General features: G+C 43.4%; 1 protein-coding gene and 1 long non-coding RNA gene across 7 annotated transcripts in view; both read left to right on the forward strand.

The window, feature by feature from the left end:
- TSC22D1 (TSC22 domain family member 1) overlaps positions 1 to 15737 on the forward strand; it is a 90883-nt gene extending 75146 nt beyond the window's left edge. For 2 of the 6 annotated variants that reach the window (XM_053972056.1, XM_053972054.1), the window contains 2 exons: positions 13217 to 13268; positions 14305 to 15737. In XM_053972056.1, coding sequence (XP_053828031.1) covers positions 13217 to 13268; positions 14305 to 14562 — 310 coding nt within the window. In that variant the 3' untranslated portion in view covers positions 14563 to 15737. Of the gene's footprint in view, positions 1 to 12486; positions 12801 to 12901; positions 12989 to 13216; positions 13269 to 14304 lie in introns of those variants that run through there. The other 4 variants (XR_008436037.1, XM_053972057.1, XM_053972058.1 and 1 more) reach the window with 4 other exon arrangements.
- Positions 15738 to 18589: 2852 nt separating this feature from the next.
- LOC128804368 (uncharacterized) lies at positions 18590 to 21499 on the forward strand. Its single transcript, XR_008436038.1, has 3 exons — positions 18590 to 19165; positions 19394 to 19605; positions 20655 to 21499. It is a non-coding gene; the product is annotated as an uncharacterized LOC128804368 (long non-coding RNA).
- The last annotated feature ends 2364 nt before the right edge of the window (positions 21500 to 23863 follow it).

The following is a 23863-nucleotide window of genomic DNA, read 5'->3' on the forward strand; positions in this document are numbered from 1 at the left end:
ATATTTTCTGGCAAACAAGCTACTGTCACTTTCGTGTCTAATTAGAATTGCCATTAAGCCTTAGAACTTTGATTTGAGAAACAGTACAACTTCTGCTGCCTTTCTCTAAGCAGAATTAGCTACCTGTAGTGATTAATACATACTTCACAAAAAGTGGGAGCAAGTTGAATCAGCTTTAGAGTTGACGAATTTGGCACTGCTGAGAGAAGATGCATTTGTTTGAGATTTGAAAACGTAATCATGAAGATTTTAATCTCTTTTGATGCTTTATGTAACAGAACGCCATGTGACCTCAGGATCTGTGGTGTCACTGTTTGCCCTTCTTGTTTTTCTTGATCATGACCAACCAGTATTAAACTCAGCAAACTCTGAATTTAAGCAGGTGGATAATCTTTAACGGGCAAGGCTTTGCGATTCTTAAAGTGCTGCAGAATTCAGGACCTGTAGTTAATAGAGGAATGCTAATGCTAATCTTACAGCCACTGAGGACTGAGGTATTTCTTCTGACCCTCCATCTGGGGCAAACTAATCAGCAGGTACTAAGTAGATACATCAATGAAAGTGGGACTTCTCCAGAAACAAGTGCCTGACCAAAAATCATGAAAGTGTTATTCTTGGAACTGGAACAGCATCTGAAGAGGTACTTGTAAAGTTTTTAATATGTAGATGCTTGATTTATTTGTTTTAATTTTTGGGGGAGGTTCCTTTATTTTGTTTGCACAAATATTTAATACTTCTAAATCAAGGTGCTTGGCACTTGTTAAAACTATTTCAGGAACATCATACTGGTTGAGAGTACTGTCATGCAGAGTTGATTACTTATTCAGTGGAAACCTACATGCCTTGAAATATCTTTACTGCAGTATTTAAAATAATCCATATTATAAAATGTTTGCTCTTGTAGTGCTTTTATTTCTTTTTTTTTTTTTAATGTTATTCCAGTTATTACAAATCTTAAGTAATGTAATATTAAACGAAAAAAAGATAATTTGAAAAAAACAGGATTTGAAACTCATTATCAAGTAAGTTTGTATTCATTCAAATACTTTTCATACATAATATGCACTATCTTCTGTACTGTCACATGATTGAAGAAAAGTTTAGTTAATCTGTCTTGTTCAATGTTTGGAGAGAACTGAAATACAGCTTAGTCTTTTGCAACCTCCGTATTTACAGTGAAATATGAACTGCATGTTTTTGATGTGGTTCTTTCTCGTGTTTAAAATAAATACCAAGTAACTTGGTGAATTGGAAGAATTATTTTGCTGAGTTAAAAATTCATGACAGTGAAGGGAAAAAAATGCCCTGACTCTTCATGTTGCAGAGTTGTTTTTCTGTGTGCAGAAGGAAAATACCCATCTGTGGGAGGGAGCATGGAATTTGTTCCTATCTTCTGATCTCTGAACTGGTGCTTTTGTTATGCCACACCCTTAAAATCTAAACCCCTTGATCTTACATAAATGTTTACATATATCAACTAATATGTTTAACTTCATATTTTTGTCACGTTATGTTTGTGGTATTGCCTGTGGAGAACAGCTTTCCTCTGCGAATGGTGTCACTTTAAACAATATTAAATTGTACATTGGAAAACTTTTTTTAAAAGCTCAATTTCAATTTTTTTTCAGTAATTGACACTTTCTGAAAACATGTTGAACTTTCAAATGAACAGTAAAATTGTAGTAAATTAATCTGAATGCTTAAGGGTAAATATAATATTCTGTAACAGCAAATGATATGTAATGGGAACAGTTATGTGTGAGTAGCACATGTATACAGTAGTATATTGGTATCATGTATTACTGAACAAGGGAGGTAGTATTGAGGAGGTTGTTTCCTACCATCAACCAAGCTATTCCACAGAATGTGTAATGAAAAAGGTGTGGTGGAGTAAATGTGTCATTTTCTTTAATATTTTTGCATTATTAAAAGGTTTTGTTGTGACTGACTTTCACTGATACACACAGGAACATGATGCAGCACCTCTAGTAATAAACCAAAGTCTGCATCTGCTAGCATTATACAGAAAATGTGGACAGTTTCTCCTGTAGTCTTACTCTGCAAGCTGCTTTCTATTTAGTTTTCATTTGCCTTTGATTTCTCTAGTTTCTCTTGCAGAGATGCTGGTTTTCTCCTGGTTATTGTTCAGTGAATTCAAGGTGGCTGGTTGTCCTGTCACCAAAAATAGCAAATGCTAAATGACGATTGCAAATGGCAGCCTTTCTTGGCTAATATTGCATGTGACTGTATGTTTTTTCTCAAAACCGACCCTGCTGGATGCATGGGTCAAATACAAAGAAAGAAGCATTTAGCTTTTTCTGGTGTAGATGTGGAATTTGAGAATGGGTGCAGTTGTGTGTGGCTTTCTGGAGGAAAGAGAAACAATTCTGGGGTCAGGCATCTCATTTAAAACTTAGAGAATATGGATACAGTTGGGTGAATCTTTTCCTTCTTGCAGTCCTTGGTCAAGGGCAGTTTACAGCATACTGAGAAGTACTTGTACTCTTAATAAAATTAAATACTTTATGCATATTTTGCATTTTAAGGCTGCCAGAATGAAGTCTGAGAGTCAGAGTTTATGCTCTGGAGCTCCACCAAATTGTTTTGGAAAAGCAATCCCTAATGTCTTTGTGCTATTGGGGAACTGTCTAGCACTAGACAGCTGGAAATGGTGATTGTATGGGTGTGCAAGAGCTCCAGCCTCTTGTGAAGTGCAGACTGCAGACAGGTGGCTGTGTCCACTTTGGATGTACACCATCATCTTTCCATATTCATACAGAGTAAATGGTGGTGTGGCATCCTCCACATTTCTTTTTGAAACTTGGTTGGAAGTGCTGAAGATGTGAGCAGGGAGGGTGGGGGGAGATAAACACAGGTCAGAAGATACTTCAGCCTTTGGTTATGGCATAAACTGGAAGGAGGGAGCACTGGCTCCATCTGCTAACTCTTAGGATGGGTAAAGTGGGCTGTAGTTGGTTAAAATACATTAATATTGAAGGCAGGCATGAAAACACATGTGTTGCTGTTATGTTTAGGTCATCCCTATCAGAACATCAGTAATTTAAATCTATTAAAAGCATACCTGAGTGATGGACCTGAGTCTCTGACAGGTGGACGTGGCAGTGTTAGGTTTTACAGTTGGACTCAATGATCTTAAATGTCTTTTCCAACCTAAATGATCCTATGATTTTGTGTTATCAAGGGACAGAAAACTCACTGTATTTATAAGCTAATGTTCTTACTCTTCTAAAAAAAGAGGCTTTAATTCATCATTAGGTAAATGTTAGGTAGTTGTATTCTAATATGAAGAAATAAAAGTCCAATAGCCTCTTAAACGTAGTGTTTTCTCTATTTAAAGGTAATTTTTCACTCAAGTCACATCTCAGTCCTCCCAAGGATTTAAAGGATCCTTTGAAGTACCTTGACATTTTTCAGTCTATCAGTATAAGTAAAATCCCCCAGCCTCAGAATCAGTTTAATGTTTCTGTTCTTCCTGCTTCAGTTTATTGACAACTTGGTTTAAAATGCTGAGTTCTTCAGAAATAGAGCAGAAAAACAGGTTTGGGCAAACTAATTCAAGTCAGGAGCCTATCTGAGTGGGCAGCAGTGCTGTGACTCAAACATTCACTTAGAAATATTTTTGTTTGTAGTTGTCATGATTGTTTGTACCTGAGCTGCAGATTGATATTACTGTCCACCTGGTGAGGGCCTCTGTCAATTAGTAGCAGCTGGGAACAGTCAGAGAGGAATTCCCCTGTTGTATAGCTTGTGTGGGAGGAGGCATGCCTCCCTGGATGGGAGGTTGCCTAGTGTGGGTTTTAGGAGAGATCCTTCTGTCCTCTGTGCTTGGTGAACAGCAGTGGTGCCTTGGCTCTGTCAGGGGAGCTGAAGAGGGGATTTAAATTCTGTGTTGCAGTAGGGATTTTCTCTCCTTCCCATATATTGAGAGTAATGTGGCAGCTCACTGTGTTGATGCTGTAGAAGAGTGGCTACTGGGCTAACACCCTGTGTAAGAATGAGGAAATAACTCCTGGGAGCTGTTTTGGACTCCATGCATTTCTAACTGGGTTACTTAGACTTCTGATACTGGAGTTACTTTGGTTTTGTTTTTGTGGGGATTGGGTTTTGTTTTGAATGGTTTTAAGCCACAGAGGTTCAAGGTGTCATTATAATGGTAGTGGTTTCTGAAGGATGAAGTAATTGTTTTTCAGAAGTTTTAGGTGCCTGACATAGTATATCCATGAGCCTTGGACCTTATATATACAAAACCTTGGACATCTAATTAAATGGTTTAGGTGGATATCCACCAAAAACCATGCATCAGCAGTTTTAGGGAGAGGACAGGAATGCTTCATAAACAGGGTGCCACTTGTAAATGTAGCCATCACTGCATAAAGACGATTACCCAGATACGGATTAGGTATGACATGATAGGCTGCAATCTTTCCTTCGCAAGTTGTGTATTAAAAGATAAAGAGAACATCTTCTGCTGTTTGCAGAATGTCTGGCTCAAGGGCAGCTAAATGTCAGTGGTGTGTGCCCTGCATGGCCACCATGGATCCAACAGTCTCAAGGTACTTGCTGCTTTGAAGCTAGAAGATGCTGTCCTGTGGAAAATTAGAGCTTCTTACTGCCTGAGGTTCCTTTGCAGGATCAGTAGGGTACTGAGGAAGGCTGGATCCTATTTGAAGGAGAACCAGGACTTCAGGATATACAGCCTTTTGTAGATGACCTGGCCCCATGCCAGCTGATTGCAGTCTCTGGCCTAGAAGGTGCTCCAGGGATGTGTTCAAAATATGCTGAGCCAGCACATCTATGTTCTGTTCTCTTTGGTTTGCAGTGTGGCAGAGTTTCAAGAACGAAGTGTTGTGCTAAAGTAGGTAATGCATCCCTAAAGCCACAAGGCAGTCAGGTCAAATTAAAATTTCGATCAATCTGTTCTTTAGGTAATTTTTAAGTTTTGCAGCACACCTCATTTTATAGTCTTACCTACTTTCCCAGATATATTGTATTCTATTTCAAATCAGTATCACTTTACAATTTATTCCTTCAGCAAAGAGAGTGTAAATGGAGATACTCTGGGATTTCTGCGATTGTGAGTCAGCAGGATTTGTGTCTCTTAAATCACTGAAGCTGTGCCTGGATTAAGAAGCCTGAGAGTGCCTTCCCACTCCAGAGTTGAGCTCTACCTGTTTCTCAGTGCTGTACTTACTGAGTTGAAGCATCGACATTCATCAAATTCCTCTCATACGTTTGTTTTCACAGATGGGGGAAGGTACAGGTTAGGCAGGAAATTATCCCACAAATGCTCAACTCAGTGGCTGTTAAAGGAAAGTAAGATTTTGGGGTACACTGTACTGTGCAGTCATATTCTTATTTGTTTGTGGAAATTCTCCCCATGCTTCCTGAATGGTAATGGAAGTAAATGGGGTTTGATTTCTAGAAATTAAAACCTCCATTCAGGTAGAAAAATACCTTTAAATAGGCTACAGTAAATTCAGCCTGTTAAAGTACAGTTCTTCTTGGATGGTACAGAAAGTCTTTACGTTTTCCTGTATTTTCTTAGGAACTCACCAAATTATGATAAACTGTGGGTTGTGGCATTACTAGAGCAGAGTATTTTGACCACTCAGAGATTAGGAAATACGGCGTTTCAATTTTCTGTAATATGCATGCATTGGCGCCAGGGGAATTAATCTTAAAGTCATTTACCTATTTATATATTGATACTGCTGATACATGTGAAGCCATTTGCTGGTGATTGCAGAGACTGAAACTGTGGGAGTCTAAATGGGCAGCTGGATAGAGGTCTGTTGTCTTAACGTATTTGCTGAGGAAGAAAAGTGGCATTGAACTCTGAGCTTATTGTCTTTATTTTTCTATACGTGTAAACAAGTTGCAGCGTTGGGAGTTTAATGTTATTGAACAGAATGACCTTAAAATGGTTCTGCACAGCAGGGTGGTAACGAGGGATCTGCCACCACAAAAGCTGAGAAGTGGCCCATTTTCATCCTCGTCCACGGCAGATCGGTTTCGGCATCCCGGGTGCTCCCTTCCCACACTGAGGACTTAGGTTTTGTTTCTGTACTTTTCATCAGCTGTTCGTAATAATTTCTGTAAAAGCTGGGGTAGGGAACTTCATTCCCAGCTTCCTGAAGACCATAGGACAACTCTAGTTAATTGCAGAGGTTTTGGTTTTTTTCCTAGCAACCCTGAGCTGGCTTCTAGTGTGACAGGCTTCTGTGGGAAACACAGGCAAGTGTTGGCCATCAAAGGGCAAATGATATCCAGTGGGAAGTGCAGACCAGCTGTTAATGCTATACAAATACTTTTTTAATAAGCATGAGTAAATTATTAGTTGATCCAAGATTTTCAATATAGTTTCAAGGATAACAATTAGAAACAGGGGAGGAGGTGGGAAAAGAGGAAGGAATGGACTAAGGAGTTAAAAAAAGACATAATGGGTGTAAACTTTATAAGGGGCTGGGGACAGGGGAAATTAAGGGCCTTTAGATCCACCATCTCCCCCTTCCACAATTAGCAGTACTCAGTAAGACATAGTTTTCCCATTTCATTTCATGGTGTGGCTTTTCTGCAGCCTTAAGGAAACAGAAAATAATACAAGTTCAAAAATAATCTAAGATGACCATTCTTAGTTACAGGTTAATTTGGCTGTTTTTTAATTTGATTACTAAAGCCATTGTGTACTATTGAAGGTAACCTAGGGTGGGTGGGTGTCAGCCATTGTAGTTCCTCCTGGGCTGCTTGTCCTCTGAGTCAGAGATGCTTTTTAATACAGAGCATTTCATCTTTCCAAATGCTTGTCATGTCAGTGTGCCAAAACACTCCATATACTTGCCATGTTTGTTAAGTGTTAACTTAAAATGATCCAGTGACTCTTTCCTTCCCTCCTTCATTTAATTTTGGAGTATGTGGTTGAAAATCTGTTGTACAGTTAGAAGTAGGATTAAATATTTGTGTAAGTGTTTTTTGCTTTGAGAAGCAAAAGGGGTGTTCTTACCTTTGAGAAAAGCTTTTACACATGAGAGGTACACAGAAGACCAGGGAATTGAACACTTTTTTATGCATTAAATCTTAAATTATTGAAGCCAAATTTCACATAAAGGAAAAATAAACTTGGGTAGTGAAACTTAAAGGTTGTAACATTTTATGACTCTTGTATATATGCTCCTTTATGAACTGAACTTCTTTCCCATATTCATCCTGGGGACAACGTCAGCATGCAGTGTGACATTGTGTGCAGCTTTCTGGAGGAAAAAAAATATTCCTGGCTCAGATGTCTCACTTAAAACTTTCAGGATGCTAATTTCACCTGTAATAAAGTTAAATGTTTCACACCTACTCATTTAAAGGTTTCTGAAATCAGGAAAGCCTGTGATTCCCAAGCTGCATGTTACTGCAAATGTATAACTTCTTTAAATTTGGAGTAGCATGTGGATGTAATTTCAGGTTTTGAGTTATAGTAGACCTCAGCTGGCTCTGTGAGGGGACTTTGAAACTAATTGGATATGTATAGAGCACAGACCTTCATCTCAACTGCATTGCTCGATGGTTATCTATGGATGATCACGGGAAAAGGGATGCCCTACATCCCTCTCCAAGCACCCAAATTTCTTTAAGATGGCTCCTATTTCCCTGCAGAATTCTCTGTGATGGGTAACAAGTGGGTCATCTCTTTGTTTGACTGTATCCAGGTACTTGATTATAGACAATATGTTTTGTTTTGTCAGCATTAAAATTGGTAGAATCATTATAATTCTCATTAAAAATAACTAGGATTGACTTGGTAATTAGTTGCCTGTCAAAGAGAAAGAGGATATCCTCAGAGGAACCAGTGAGAACCTCTTCTTGTTTTTCTTTTGATCTTACATGGTTATCTTCTTGCTTTAAATGCAGCCTTTTGTCTCTAGTGCAGAGCTCCCAGCGTGATACTTCCGTGTATGCACCGCGATCAGAGATACTGTCACGTTATTTCCAGAGCCCCAGTAGGGTGTGTGTATTCTTTCCACTAAATATTTATTTAGTTATGCTTGCACATCTGGAAAAAAGAAAAAAAAAAAAGCACTAACAAATACAGCACTTCATTTCACTAGCATATTGCATAGCTTTCCCTTTTATCTGTTTTTCCTGGAACTAAACTCCAATTTCTAGCAAACTAATAAACTAAATTATAGCTGCAAATAATATTTCTATGGGGGAGGAAAAGCTCACATTTAGGAAAACTGAGAGAGTACTGTCTTGTAGAAAGAGCTTTTTCAATTTAGCAGAAGTACATAAATTGAAATAGTGGAATTCAATCTAGAAATAAAATACATGTCTTTTGGAGCTGAGCAGTAAGTTCTTAGTGACTTGGTTTCTTTAAATCAAGATCTTAGCTAAAGGTTTGGAGCTGGAAAAGGAAGTTGGCTGAGATTTTGTGATCTTTATTTAGGCTATCTGAAGATGGGGCTTGTGTGGGTGGGGTTATTTTGTTTGGTTGTTCTTTGGTCCTTAGTCTGTTAAAAATATTTATGATTTACTGTGGGAAAGAAAGTTCGTTGGACAGCTTCTCCAGTTACGTACCTTTACTGAAATGAAGAAAAAAAAAAAGTGGCCTATTGAAATAAATGAACATTTAGTCCTTGATGTCAAGTACAGCCAGAGCTTTCTCTCTCAGTTATTAGCTTGGCAGAATTTTGCATAAGTTGGATGCTGGGAGGGTTGCTGTCAGTACACAAAGAATTTTGAATCTATGAATTTTAAGGCAGAATAGTACTCTGCCATTTATTCTCCATTTTTAGATGCCAAGTGGAATGCACAGTCAGATGTCAGGTAGAATCTAATTACTGTAGCCTTTTCTTGAGAAAATAGCAGATTTTATTTTTAACCTCTTCAGTACTTGCATTCTGCAGTTGAAAGCTGTTGTTGAAGTTCACAAGATCTCAGCCTGTCTGAGCGTAAGATGAAAGTGTGCTGTGACAGCAATTGCTGTTTTTCTAATATGGTTTCTGGTATGGCATCTTTGTAACATCATCAAAAGATGAGATTTATTTTATGTTCAGAAGATGCTTATCTAGGGCTTTTAATGTTGTCATCTGAAGGGAGCATACACTGACAAGGTACTTACAAGATAAATGTTTTAAGTTAAAGAACTTTTTAACACGTGGAGAAATATGACAAACCAGACTTGCATAGAGACAAAATGATTCTGTGCTGTAGTTTACCTCATTATGTGCTTAAGATGAAAAGCGCTTTCTTCAAGTGCTTAGCATGAATAAATTGAGAGAAGAGGAAATCATTTAGTGGGAGGAACAGTGTTTAAGAGCTGAAATATTACAAAAGGTGGCATGTGCTGAAAAGTCTTTTACTACTGTTTGTATGTTCAATTTAAGAAGTCAGTTTACTTGAGGATCAAAGGTGCTGGTCAGACTCTACTGATTTCTCAGGAGCCCATCTCGAGTCTTCTTCTGTTACTTTATGCAGTTTGTGAACACCTGGGGTGCTCTGTAGATACACAGGTTTCCAAAGCATGTGCTAACTTGAATTTGTCCAACTCAGTGCACGACGAGAGTGCCTCAAACTGAGGAATTCTGCAGCCTTTCTCACTTCTACTCCCAGGAATTTAAGCCTTTCCAGGAGCCGAATATCACGTATTATCTGTTAATGAGGTGGTTATCAGGTTTTGAGTAACACAGTAGTAATCTTGATGCCCTTCTAGAGGAAAACTGAGTTTGGAGAACTATCTTCCTTAAATATTCCATGTACTTTTTTATTTCATAAATGAGATATTTGTTAAAAACAGCAGCAAAAACCCACTCCTTAGAGTTCAGTGTCTGTCCTTGTCAGGCAGATAATGGGGTGTTGAATTGAGAAGATCAGATATAGTGGTGATGTCCCCTCCTCCCAAAAAATTTCACCCCAGTTTTGGAGATTAAAGTAATTTATATCATGGGGTGTTTTATTTCCTAGATTATCTGCTTTCTCAGCCATAAAGGGACATTTATGGTTTGCTTTTCTGTAGAGTGGGCAAAGCAGAACACGCATATTAATATGCAGTCCTACTTACGCAGCTGACAGCTTTCTGTTGAATCACAACTCTGCTTGTAGGCATCTAAAAATAAATAACAGATTTTGTTAAAAGCCCACTGAAGTTAATGGAAGATGGTTAATGAGTTTAGTGGGAAATTTATTTGGGATCATATGTGTTATCTCTTCTTTGTGAAGATTAATATAGATTAAAGATGGCAGTGTTGTTGTTAATTTAGTTTGAGAATGGTGTAATTTTTCTGTTGTAAACTGAATAATGGCATTCGATAATTATCAGTCGTTCTGGCAGAAGCAACAACCATCTTGGAATGAAACCATGACTTTATTTCTACATGTATGAATGAAAACAAATGCAATTGTCTGCTGTCTGTCCTGCAGCAGCAAAGCAGGAGTTTTGAGGATAGATCTGTGAGTTTGCTACCTTCAAGTTCTTTTTAAAAAGCCTGATTAGCCTGATAGGACTTACCTGTTTTTGCACCTACTCTGCCCTTTTTCTGATAAAGAACTACAAGGCACAGAGGTTGTCCCAGAGCTTTTGTCCAACCACAGTTTTGTTAATTGTGCTGAGTAACTGCCGTGGGGAGGATTCATTTGAGACATTACTGATTTTGAAGCCCAACCTGTCATAAAACATGAATTTAGATCAAGTCAAGGAGTTGATACAGATTCCAGTACAGCTGATGTGCTGCTGGCACTGTCTGTTACACGGCTCCGTTCATCACTGGTGTGTAGTGAGTAACCTCTGCAGAGAAAGTGCTGCGGGGAGGTGTCAGTACCGCACGTGGTTCCTGGTGCGTGTCCCTCGGGAGGTGGGGGGGGGGAAGCTGGAGCCTGATGCCCCTGTTTGAATGCGTTGCCTCAGTTTACTTGCTGTCACGAGTTTGCAAGTCAGTACGCGGAAGGGTTTTTCTAAAACACTTCCTTTAATTTTCAGCCTGTTAGGTGCTATCCTGTGTAAATTCCCCATATATCCAAAGGGTGGGATGAGAGCTGTGCCCTTGTGGGATATGAACCCTCTCTGGTAGTAGGAAAGTGGCTGTGAGGAATTATTATTCTTAAATGTGACCTCCCTGTGAACAGGATTAGTTTGTACTACTCTGCTGGCATTACTGAATGAAAGAATAGTAGTCTAGGACAACATAAATAAACTAAGAAGGATGATGCAGATACGCAAATGCTAAATTTAGCTTTAAGATGATTATTCCGTACCTCCTGGCTTTCCTGCTTTTCTGGGACCAGCACTTGTGATGTATGTGACTTGTAGCTCTTGGAGAAGTTAGCTGTAGAGAATGGAAGAGGTTTTTTACTTTATTTTTTTGCACCTTTAAGTAATGTAACACATGCTGAAAGTGCAGGTCTAGAAAAGAGTGGTTTTAGAGGCTGGCTGTTTCTTGTGACAGTATTTCATGGTGGTCTAGTTCAGCCTTGGGTCTCTTTCTACGCTGTAACTGGTAGAGAAGATCACTTGGATGGGCACTGAATGTAGTTGATGTGTTCCATGACACATGAAAGGATAACATTTGTTGAGAAAAACGTCACAGTTAGGTGTGAGAAGGATCTTTTCCTAAATTATTAATGCATGTGCTGCAACTTTTAAGAGTGAGTGCCTTATGGTGCAACCTAAAAATAAGTGAATAGGCATTTTCCCTGTTACTGTAGAATAATATCAGCCGGCTTGCTAGAAATCCACAGGTTTGTGCCGTATGTGCTTTTGTAGATGATCAGCGGCTGAGTATTTTCTTCATAAATGACTTTATGGGCTCATAAGGTGTGTGTGAGGAATAAAGGGGGATCGTAGCTGTCTGAGAGTTGTCTGCAGTGTGTGGGTATCCTACTTGTACTGCTTGGCGTGGGCGAAGCGAGCAGAGCTGCCGGGTACGGGCTCGGCTTTGCGGGGCCGGAATGTGCGGATTTGGGGTCGAGGTACGGCTCGCTGGATAAGCCGTGGGAGGCGGCACCGGGACCTTCCCGCAGCCGCGCGCCGATAGGTGGCGCTGTCGGCGCGGCCACGGGCGGCCCCTCGGCTCGTCCCGCGCTCCCGCCGGGCCGTGCGGGGTTTCCCCGCCGCTCCTCGGGCCCGCTAATTATTATTATTTTCTCCTTTTTTTTCCCTTTTATCCCTTTTTTTTGTTTGTTTGGTTTTTTTTGGTTTTTTTTTAATTTTAAATCCCCCTCCGTTGCTGCGGGCTAGGGCCCGGCAGCGCGAGCGGCGCTGAGGCGCCGCGCGTGCCGGGGCTGGCGGAGGCGGCGGGACCGCGCCCCCCCCTCTCCGCGCGTGCGGGGCCGCTCCGCGTAAGCACCGCCAGCCCGGGCCGCGCGCGGCGGGGGGGGGGGGGGGGGGGGCGCGCTAATGAGATGCGCGGGGCGGGGCGGGGCCAGGGCAGCGCAGCCAATGGGAAGCTGCGCCGGCGCATAAATGAGGGGGGGGGGCCGGGATGCCCGGGTTTTGTGCTGCGCGGCGGAGCGCTGACCCCGCTCGGAGCCGGCCGAGCGCAGCCCCGCAGGGTCCCGCAGGGTCCCGGCCCCGCCTCGCCTCGCCCGGTGGAGCGGCCCCGCACGCACACACGCCTTCGAGAGGAGCGAGACCTGATATATTTTTTTCTGGGGAGCGTTTCTGGCCGCGGTTGCATGAATGCCCAATGTTGTAGACCGGTGGCAATGGATCTAGGAGTTTATCAACTAAGACACTTCTCGATTTCGTTCTTATCGTCATTGCTGGGCACCGACAACTCGTCTCTGAGGCTCGACAGTAGGTAAATAAGTGTTGTGTCTGAGCGGCTCTGCTGGCGCGGCGGTAGCGGGGCAGGTGAGCTCCGGGCTGGCTCCTTTGTCCGGGGGAGCCGCAGCGGCGGCACCGGCGCCCGCCTCTCCCCCCGGAGCTGCTGCCCTCCCCGGCGCCCACCGCTTCTGTCGCAGCCTGCGATTGAGCTCCATCTTTGTGGTCCGTCGGGGGCAAAATGGTCGGGATATTTGGTCGGGCTGCGGGCGGGGGGCTCGGCGCGGCTTCACAGGTTGCTTTACTGCATTAGAGCATCCTGGTGAGGCGGCGGCAGGGCAGCGTGAGGATGACTTTCTCAGCCAACTGCCTACCAATCCTCGCGTTTCTTGTCTCTTAAATAATTCAGCCGCCGCTAATGTTGTATGTTTTTTCTCTTTCTTTCTCTTGCAGCTCCTCTGGTGCAAGCGTAGTAGCTATCGACAACAAAATCGAGCAAGCGATGGTACGTACCGATGGGGCATAAAACCTTGTTCGTGCTTGAAGCAGTAAACAATATGGGGATACAGCGCCGATACCGTGCTGAGACGCGTTTCGGTAGCGGAGCCGGGGACGGAAGGGGAGGCACGGCGTCGGTTTCGGGAGCTTTGTTATTTTTATTTTTAATTGATCAAAGGCTTCCCGCGGGGAGGAATGCGCACGTTTGTGTATTGATGCCGGGGAGGGAATGACGGCATTGCTCTTGGCTACTGCCTCCCCAAACGATTGATCCCGGCTCCATGCGGCGGCGGAGGGGCGCTGCTGGGCAGAAAGCGGAGCCTGTCTGTGGGGTTTTACAGTTCCAAAGAGAGGGCGTTTAGGAGTACTTTTCATTTTATCTTTTTAACTTCCCCCCCCCCCGCCCCCGCCAGGCGCAGGCGAGCGCATCCCCCGCGGGCTGCAGCCGGGGCATCCACCGCCGCTGCACCCTTCTCCCCGCGGGCGGCACGGGCGCTGCGGTGCCCGGAGCCGGCGGCTTCGCCCCGGGGGCCGCCGCGGCCGCTGCCCCGGCCCCCGCCCGGCGCGGAGCCGGGGGCCCGGCCGCCCTTTGTTACTGGAGCGGTGCCTGGAGCCGCTCTCCCGGGAGCCTCTCCGGCTGTTGCTAGGCAAACTCCGAGCCTTTAACTCCCGGCTATAAATAACTCGGCCGCCCATTGGCCGCGCCGCGCTCTGACGTCACCCGCGGCCGCGCGCGGACGGCGGGAGGGAGGGAAATGCGGCAACCTGCGCCCAGAACTGGCTGCAGCCGGCGCGCGCGGGGGCGGGGCCTGGCGCGGGGGCGGGGCCGCTGTGCAGGCCGGGCCGCACGTGAGGCTCGGCGCTGACGGCCCGGCCCGGCCCCGCTCGCCTCCGCACGGCCGCAGCCGGGACAGCGCTGCCCGAGGCACAGCGGGGTCACACTGCACAGCGGGGTCTGCCGCGTCTCCGGCGGGGCAGGCTGGCAGCCCGCGGTGGGAGCTGCGCCGCTTTCCTAACGTACGCGCTCTTTTTTTGCGTTTCAGGATCTGGTAAAGAGTCACTTGATGTACGCAGTAAGGGAGGAAGTGGAGGTCCTCAAAGAGCAAATCAAAGAGCTGATAGAGAAGAACTCGCAGCTGGAGCAAGAAAACACTCTGCTAAAAACACTTGCCAGCCCAGAGCAGCTTGCCCAGTTCCAAGCACAGCTGCAGACTGGTTCTCCGCCTTCCTCTTCCCAGTCACAAGGGACAACACAGCAGCCTGCTCAGCCAACGTCACAGGGCTCAGGGCCTTCAGCATAGCTCGAGATGTCATTGTCGTCATGATTGCTGGCTTCTGGACTGTCCAGAGCGAGGAGGGCAAGCGGGAATCCGCCACAGCCACCCTTCATCCATTTCAGTGCACATTGCAACCCAGACTGAGGACTCCATGCCTTGCACACATCAGGAGAGGCTTCTCCCCCTTCTATTACACACTCATCTGTCTCTCTTACCTCCTTTACCCCTTTGGCTTGAAGGACTCTATGTTCTTAGGTTGGTTGAATAAAATAAACTTCTTCCAGAGAATTAGCACAAGTATACTGGGGACTTGAGCAGCTTCTGCCAATGGTTGAGAAACGAAGCTGCATGCCTGATTTTTTTTTTTTTTTTTTTTTTTTTTTGGTTTGTTTTTAAATCTTCCACTCATCCAGTGCTACAGCTGATACAAGTGCTTTTCAAACTTGGAAACGTGAAGAAATAGACTGGAGTAAAAAGTGATGGCTCAACCCCCTGTAGGGCATTGGGGTTCCAAAGTGTGGACTGGTGCGTAGGATCTAAAAGGAAGAGGGAGAAAGGTAATCTCAGTGTTTAACACTTAATTGTCACCTGAAACCTTAAGTGCAAATATTTGCACCGTTTTCTGAACCAGTGGACAGGTGCATAAAGCTGTATTATATATAGAAAAAACAGGTAGGTGACAATATAGTTGTTGGGTCATAGGATAATTACCATGAAGGTTATTTGCCTACTGTATATTTGTGTATTTAGTGTAATTACTTTGTAAAATAGAAAACTGTAACTATTTAGGTTGTACAGATTGAAGTTTAGTTGTCTAATTGGCTGATCTGAAGAAGTTTGAAAAGTTTTTTTTTTTTATGCTACATATATAAGAATGCACCTACGCAACTGTTCGGAATTTGGCAAATTAATGCTGTTTGTGTAACTTCTGAAGATCCCTGGCTGCTGATTATCTTGAAGTAAATCATTGTTCCTTGTAGTTTGGTTCAAGATGGGAAAAACCACTCCAAAAATTATCAAGCCCTGCTAGCAAAGAATTAAAGAAAAAAAATTTGATTTCCCAGTATGGATTTTTTGCATATGATCTGTATAGTAGTATGCATATGTTTTTGTGCATGTTCTCTACAGTTGTAACACGTCAATGTATTTAATTGTTGCACTTGTCAACTTTCAATAAAGCATACAATGTTGATAAATCACAGTTTGTATATTGTACTGGTGTTAACCACAGCCACTTTTAAGATGTTGCAATGCAGTTTTACATGGGTGGTGAGGTCAGCTTTTCAAAACAGGCAGATACTGAAGTTAAACGGAGGAGGAGGGAATAGGGCACCTGACTAAGCAAAGTGCTGGGTTTGGTCCAGTTATATATGGTTAGGACTGTAGGGCCACAGATATGTGTTGTATATGAATATATAAGTTGTTTCCTAGTGGCAAACTGTGCCCTTGCCTGTGCACTGGTCATTCCATGCTGGCACAGTTCCCATCCTTAACTTGGGGTGACAAAGGCAGTAAGCACTGCAGCTATCCCACCAGGTCAGCCTGTATTACAGTATTAATTCTGAAAAAAGTTGAGAATAATTTCCACTTTTGTGTGTACGTTTGGAAAAAATGCTTCTTTAGTAATACTGATTAAAACTGAATCTGAGCTTATGAATTTCTAGGTGAATGAGTAGTGAAGGTGTGATTGATACACTGCAACGAGGGGGGAGCAAAGGAATATGCAATTTTTAAGCAGTGACTTAAAATGCGAATACAAGAAATTAATTTGACAAAATATAAAGGTTATTTACAAAGGGGTTTTTATAGGGTCATTTGAGTGCCTACCCCGTGTAGTGAAAATCAGGAGATACTATTTTTGTGGAGCTTCTTGTTACTGAGTAATCAAGTGTAGCAGAGGAAAATAGAAAGCTGAAGGTTCAAAGGTAGGACAGGTCACTCTTGTAATTTATAGCTAAATTTTTGCTTTTGGTGGATACTTACCCTGTAGCAGTTAAGGCACTGCTTAGCTGAATCACAAGTAGTTGAATTGCCTTTATTGGGATTGCCATATTAAAGTGCTTGCGTGAGTGTGTCTTCATGAACGTGTGAACTTCAATTCATAGCTTGTGTTTGTGAGATTTCAGTGTACAATTTAGGAGAGTTCTTAATGAGGAAACACCAGGAGAAATGCAGGATTTTTCTTTTTAATGGATTAAGCTAAAATTAGAAATGGTTGATGGCCTTTGTGGCAGAACAACACTTGAATTATTTGGATCCAACAAAAGGAATGCTAATTTTGGTGCTTTTTAAAAGGGCTTAATTGTCTCCAGTTGCCTTTATATTCTGACTGTCTCTTCAGTGCTTCCAGACCATAACATTGTGAAAATTGACTTTTTTTATATACTTACACAGATCAGCTTTTTCACCCGCTTCAGTTATCAAACCTTGTGAAGAATTTTTTGTTTGTTTAAAAATAAAATGGACTTCTGGGTTTATTTCTTAGAAGAACAGCATCAACATATTCTAGATTCCAGTTTGGGGTTTTTTTTTTAACTGTTCTTTAATAAATGATTTGGAAGGCTTCAGGATTTTGATTAGGTAACAACATTAATTTCAGTATACTGTACTAAACAGTAGCAAATCAATGCTGGCAAATCTGATCATTTAGGTACTGAGTAGTTCTAAACTGTGGAGCTGGTTCTTGGAGCTGTTTAATTACTAAAATGAGGCTAAGCAATGTTTTGTTGCTGAGATGATTTTAGCAATAGCTCTGTCAAAGCTGCAGCCTCTTCATGAAATGGATTCAAATTGACTAAAATTGTGCTTGAAATCCAGACAAAGAGTAGATGTTTTTCAGTTATGTTGTAATACTTCTGGAATTAATTGTTTTGATTTTTCCTTTTGTTCTAGAACAAATTTTCAGAGAACTTTAAATCAAATGTTATCAGTGGTCAAGAGTGTTGTCTTTTTCCACCAAAGTTTTTCTTCTTACAGCTCTGAAATGCTCATGTTTTCATCCGCACTGAGACACATATTAAATGTAACATATCTTTTATGTGTCAAACCTTTTATTCTTTGCATATCTCCAATTCAGTAACTCTTCAGGCTATATTCAAGCTGTTTGTCATTTAATTTCTTGCTGTCAATTAGCTGCACACTGGCTTTATTTTTAACAGCAATATGATCAAAGCAAATTATCACTGAGACCGGGTTGCTGGTCTTTTTTCTTCTTACAGCTTTCTTTTTTTTTATCTAATACTTTTTTGGCACATAATTCTGAGGCAGGTCTAGGCAGTTCAGATTCTGGGGTCTCTATAAATACTTGAAAGTGCTGGCTGTAGCTGGGGTAGAGCTATTTTTCCTCAGAGTATGGTATGGGGTCGTGGGTTGGATTTGTGACCAAAACAGTGTTGGTAACACAGGGATGTGTTTGTTGCAGTGAGCAGGGCTGACACTGAGTCAGGGCCCTTTCTGCCTCTCACTCCACCCCACCAGAGAGAGGGCTGGGGCTGCACAAGGAGCTGGGACGGGACACAGCTTGGACAGCTGACCCCAACTGACCATAGGGGTATCCTATAATATATGGTGTTGTGCACAGCGTATAGAGCTGGGGGAAGAAGGGGAGGAAGTTCAGAACTACGGTGTTTGTCTTCCAAAATCACTGTTACACGTGGTGGAGCCCTGCTTTCCTGGAGATGGCTGGACACCTATAGGCCCATGGGGAATGGTGAATAGATTCCTTGTTTGCTTCTCTGTTAAACGAGTTGTCTCACTTTTCTAATTCTGTCCCCTATCCCACTGTGGGGGAGTAAGGAAGTGACTGTTGTGGAAGGGAAGAGAAATAAGAGCAAGTGGCTGTTGTGGCACTTAGCAGCTGCCTGGTTAAACCACAGCAGTCCTTTTTGTTGCCTGCTGTGGGGCTCGAAGTACCACCAGCTGTGATTGGAAGGTGCACGATCGATTTTATCACTATTATTACTATTTTGCTGTTAATTGACAGGCTCCTGTTTGTCATAGGGCTTGCTTGCCTGAGTCTAGTGCTCATTAGTGGCTGCTCACTGCACTGGTGTGCTGCTTATCACCTTACTCTGCAGTGCCTGGGAACATTTTGATAACAGCCATGGCGATGTGTCAGGCTGGCAGATAGCCAGAGCTGCTGCTGTGCTGCTGTTCTGGACAGGCTGGAACTCCAGCGTGAACTTGAGTGGAAGGGCCTGTGATCTGTGGATGAGTCCATGTGGGAACTGGACACCCTGAGGCATCTGTGGCCCTGGATAAGGCCATGCCAGAGCAGGTACATTTCACAGCATCTGTGGCCATGGTTATGTCTGTGCCACAGCAGCTGGACCTCTGAAGGGATTGTGGCCCAAGGGGTAGGTCCATACTGGAGAAAGACACGCCTTGAAACATCAACAGCTGTGCTTGAGGTCATGCAAGACTACCCCAAAGTGTGTGGCTGTGGATAAGCCCAGGAGAGAGCAAATACACTCCTGGAGGGACTGAAGTCATGGGTAAGGCCATACTGGAGCAGGTTTATTTTCCAAGGGACTGGCTGTGGGTGAGGCCATGCTGGAGCAGGAACATCTCTGAAGGCATTATGGCCCGTGGAAAAGACCATACTGAAACTAGTCTACTGTGGCTGTGGGTAAGTCCATACCACAGCAGGTAGACTCCTGAACAGACTGTGGTTCATAGATAAGGCTTCACTTGGAGCAGGTACACTCCTGAAGGACTGCGGTCTGTGGAAAAGTCCAAACCAGAGCAGGGCAAGCAGAAGAGTCAATTGCAATTTTAAACCCCATGGTCTGCTCCAAATGAACCATGGAAACATCTTGAAATTGTTGTAATACGGAATTTGGCTTGCATGTTATAGGAATTACTACAGCAGGAATTACCCAAACCAGTGGAGAACAAGCCTTACAGGAAGCAGTGCAAGTGCAGCAGTGACCTGTTGTGACCTGCCTTTGGTGCCCAGTAACTCCACACAGCACACCACGTCTCCTGTCCTGACCAAAGTCATGGACTAAATGAACTCAAAGGACATTTTGTGGATGTTTGTGGATGCTTGGCAGGCATTTCACAGAGGTGAGCCATAGACTAAGGAAATGATGCCTGTGTTTTATATCAAGGGATGGTGACAGTGGTGGTGGGTAATGAGGATGCATGGATAGTGTGGGACCCCTGAGCATGATGTAAGTGGTATGGAATCAGGAATGGAGAATATGCTGGTTTGGGCTGGGATAGAGTTAGGATTCCTCACAGGTGCTAGTGTGAGACTATAGTTTGGTTTTGTGTGGAGAACAGTGTTGATAACACAGGGATGTGTTTATTACGGCTGAGCAGGGCTGACACAGAGTCGGGGCCCTTTCTACCTCTCACCCCACCAGAGAGAGGCATGGGAGAGGACAGCTGGGACAGCTATCCCAGACCATATGGCATCATACTCAGCATATAAAGCTGGGGTTTGGAATTATGGAGTTTGTCTTCCCAAGTCACCATTACATGTGATGGAGCCCTGCTTTAGTGGAGATGGCTGAACACCTGCCTGCCCATGGGAAGTGATGAATGGATTCCCTGTTGTGCTTTGCTTGTGTGCTCAGCTTTTGCTTTACCTGTTAAACTGTCTTGATATCAACCCCTAAGTCTTTCCACTTCTCTGAATCTCTCACCATCCCAGTGGTGGGGGAGAGTGAGCAAGTGACTGCTGTGGAAGGAAAGAGAAATACTCTTCAATAACAAGCCTGGCAACTGTCCAGAGAGCACCCAGACAAAACCTCCCAGCAGCAGTGGAGTAAATGCATTGCCTTAGAGATGCCTCTCCCTAATTCTTCGGGAATAAACCAATGCCTGGGAGGCAGCTTGCTGTGGTTCAGCTGCAGAAAGAACCCCACAAGGCTATTTGGGAATTACCACCCATGATTTTTTGTAGCTACAAATCTCAATACAAAGAATTTTAAGTTTTAAGAATTTTAATTATTTATTCCTTGCAGGGAGAAATAGCAGCTTGCTGGCTGAAGGCATACTTGTTTATTTAATATGTGCCATTTGCAAAACCTCTTGTTAAGCATCCTGAGCACAGTAGTAAGAGATCACATCTTACAGATGATGCATTATTTTCACTTTTCTCTCTTTAGGATTATGTTTTTTAAATTCCTGGTGAATTTTCTGCTGGAGTAAACGTGAAATAAGTTAGAAATTCAAGGAAATCAGCCCAATTCAAACCTTTGCTGTTCAGCATTACTTCAGATGTATGAAATGAAATGGAGAATGGTTGCTGGAGGGACCTCCTGAGAAGTCTGGAATGAACTGGAGTGAAATGTTTGGGGATATTCTGAAAAAGTCCTGCCACTGGGCCAGTCCTTTTCCTGTGATGAGTAAGCAGACTCTTCTGACTGCATTTATTTAGTATGTGCTGAGCTAGGTCAACAAACGGCCTGCTTGAAAATCCCAGGCAAGGAGTTTCCAGCAGACACTGGCAACTGCCCTCCTCAACTGGGATCCAATTTCCAACAGGAGCAAAGCCAAGCTCAACAACAAAGTTAAAAGCCAAACCATTAATAAACTGACTTCCTTACATTGTAAATACATCGGAAAAGGGCAGCAGTTCAAAAGGGAAAATGAGCCAAACTCTGATTATTTTCCTTGAAACTGAATCCCAGGGGGTGATTGTCCATTGAGATGCCCCCAGGAGAGTTGTGCTGCGCCAAGAAGCAAGAGAGTTCGGGTAGGACATGGCCAAGAGGCCTCCAAACTGTTGCACAACAGGAATTTGGGTACAGCGTAACAATCATCTGAGGAAAGGGAAAACAGTTCTCACAAACCTAATTCCTGAGCTAAGCCAGGTTCTCAGGCCATCTTGAAGTTTAATTTTGATTCCTCAGCTGTGTTGGGTGGGGGTGGTTTTTCAGTGATGTGTATGTGGTAATACACACTGATTGTGGCTCAAGCCATCATGAGAAAGTAGCTACAGGCAAAAAAAAAAAAAAAAGGGTCATAATGCTCCAATTTAGAATCTTGTAGTTTGGGTGCACTGAGAGCTCTGTTAAAGTTCTCCTTCTCTGGAGCTCTAAAGGCACTGCAAAATGACAAGAGCTTTTGATCTGGCAAGTGCAAGCTCAGGGCAAATCCACCTCAGTCTTGGAAGTAACAAAAGGGGAGTGAGTAAAACCTTTCAGCCTTTAAAACTAAAGTCAAGAAGAACAAACCTCAATGGCCTTCAGAATGGAAAGCAGATGAAGTTGTCCATCGGGGAGTACTGGAAGCAATGGAGATGAGCTTACTTATGTATTATTTAAATTACTGTTAGCTGCTTTCCAGTCCAACATACACTCAGGATCTCTAGGATTTGGAAGCAGGGTATCTGTGCTGAGGTTTCGGATCTCTCGCCCCACACCCCCCAAAAAAAAATCTTGTTAAAAGAATCTACCTGCATTATGCTCTCTGTGGAGGCTGCTGTAAATGGCCAGTCTTCCTTCCATTACTTTTATTACTGAGAACCTCCCTGTTCTGCCTTTGCTCCTGTTTTAATTGAAGCTTTGCTAGCAGATAGCCATCAGAAAAGACATCTGCAATTCAATTAGATCTGTGCTTACACTCATGATCTCTGTGAAACCAGCCGCTGCCAGAACTGAGTGCCCTCCATGGACTAAACTGGGGCTGCAGCCTGCCGTGCTTTGCACTTCATCCCCCTCCTGCCATGCTGGCCTCGCTTACAGGTGCTTGAAATGAGGATCCATTCCTCACAGGAGGTTTGTAGGAGCTCATTTCTTCTTCCTTGCATAGCCAGAGAGAAGCTGGAAACTTGGCACCGCTGAGGAGCCATGAAACCTGTTTTATAATGTACTGAAAGTGGTTACTTCTCTACTCTGCAGAAGAGAATCTCTGCCATGGCAGGTGGGATATTAAGGAGTTCCAAAGGTGCTCCAGGGGTAACTTATTGCATATTTTGCATAGATATGAAAGCATGATGAATTTATAGGAATGTCCATACTAAAAGAAGTTGGGCTTTTTTGCTGACTTAATTCAGTCTCTGGTGCTATAAGTGGCATGTTCCCTGGTGCCAGCTGCTCCAGGGCCACCATTCCTTCTTGCAGTGACCCTATGAAGTGACTGAGGTGAGGACCAAACATCTGGGCAGGCCAGATCACTGAACCCCTGCAAGGAACAGCTCTTTGGAAATATTTCCATGACCCTAGAGGTAAATGTTGGTCTCTAAGTGATGTCAGGCTGGTCCCTGACATGAATCACAACCTTGTTTATGAATGCTCCAGAAGAATGTTACAAAGTGCTTCAGTGGTCTCGCTTAAAGCATTTGTAAGAACTGATTATAAAGACTTGCAAAATCACAAATGAAAGAAGCCAGAAGGACTTTGCAGAAAAGAATCAGTTGATGAAAACCCCAGATCTGAGGTGAAATGAAAAGTGAAGGTGAGCATGAAGAGTGGATTTGGATTGAGGCTCACTGCAAGCTCCCCTGCCTTCAGGGAGAAGTGGCTCCCAGTTGATAGAGGGGAAAACCGAATACTTACCTGGGGTGGGAGAAAATCGAATGGGGATCAGAATAATGCAGCTGAGTGTAGCAGATGGGTTGGAGTGCTGTACCTGTCTGTGCCCCTGAGTAGAGGGCTTAGCCTTGGTGAGAAGCCTGCAGCCATGGGCTTTCTCCATCTGCCTTTCACAATATTGTTGCTCTTCATTTATTTTTAATAAATCAAGTGAAATCTTACAGGGGAAGGAATTAGTCTAGCAGGGGTCCCTTTCTGTTTTAAAGAGTGAGGACGTTTGGGACTGCTTTTCTACTGGAGCATCCTCAAAGCCTGCAGTGTTTTAACTTGCTCCTGGACAATCTGGGCTGTCCAGAACAATCTGAGTTTTGGCAGAACACTTGTATATGCCTAGATGCCCCCCAGGCCTGTTTGATCAGGAGGTGGAAGGGGACACAGGGGGTACGGGAGTTTTCAGCTGGCCACTGCCAACCCACCCTTCCCTTGAGGAGCTCCTCATGAGGGTTATGCCCCCAGCCACTGGTGAGGCACATAGGACAAGGAGAGGGCTTTACCTCTGCACCCTATAACCCAGGGGAAAACACTTCCACTTTCCATGGATTTTCTAATTTCATCTCAGCCTTGCTATTCATAGGCAATCTGGAGGTAAAATAAACTTGTACCACAATTCTCTTTGCATTTCACCACACTGCTTCAGTGGCAAGCACCCCTTTTTTTAAAAAAAGTTTCATTTTGGGGATGTGAAAGTACAGGTATCAGTTGTTAGTAATTTAGATAGGAAAAAAATCTTGTATCAACGCTAAAAAACTAATGTAAATATAAAACACTCTGTAGAAGGC

The sequence above is a fragment of the Vidua macroura genome, chromosome 2, assembly GCF_024509145.1.
Source record: "Vidua macroura isolate BioBank_ID:100142 chromosome 2, ASM2450914v1, whole genome shotgun sequence".
NCBI classification, from domain to species: Eukaryota; Metazoa; Chordata; class Aves; order Passeriformes; family Viduidae; genus Vidua; species Vidua macroura.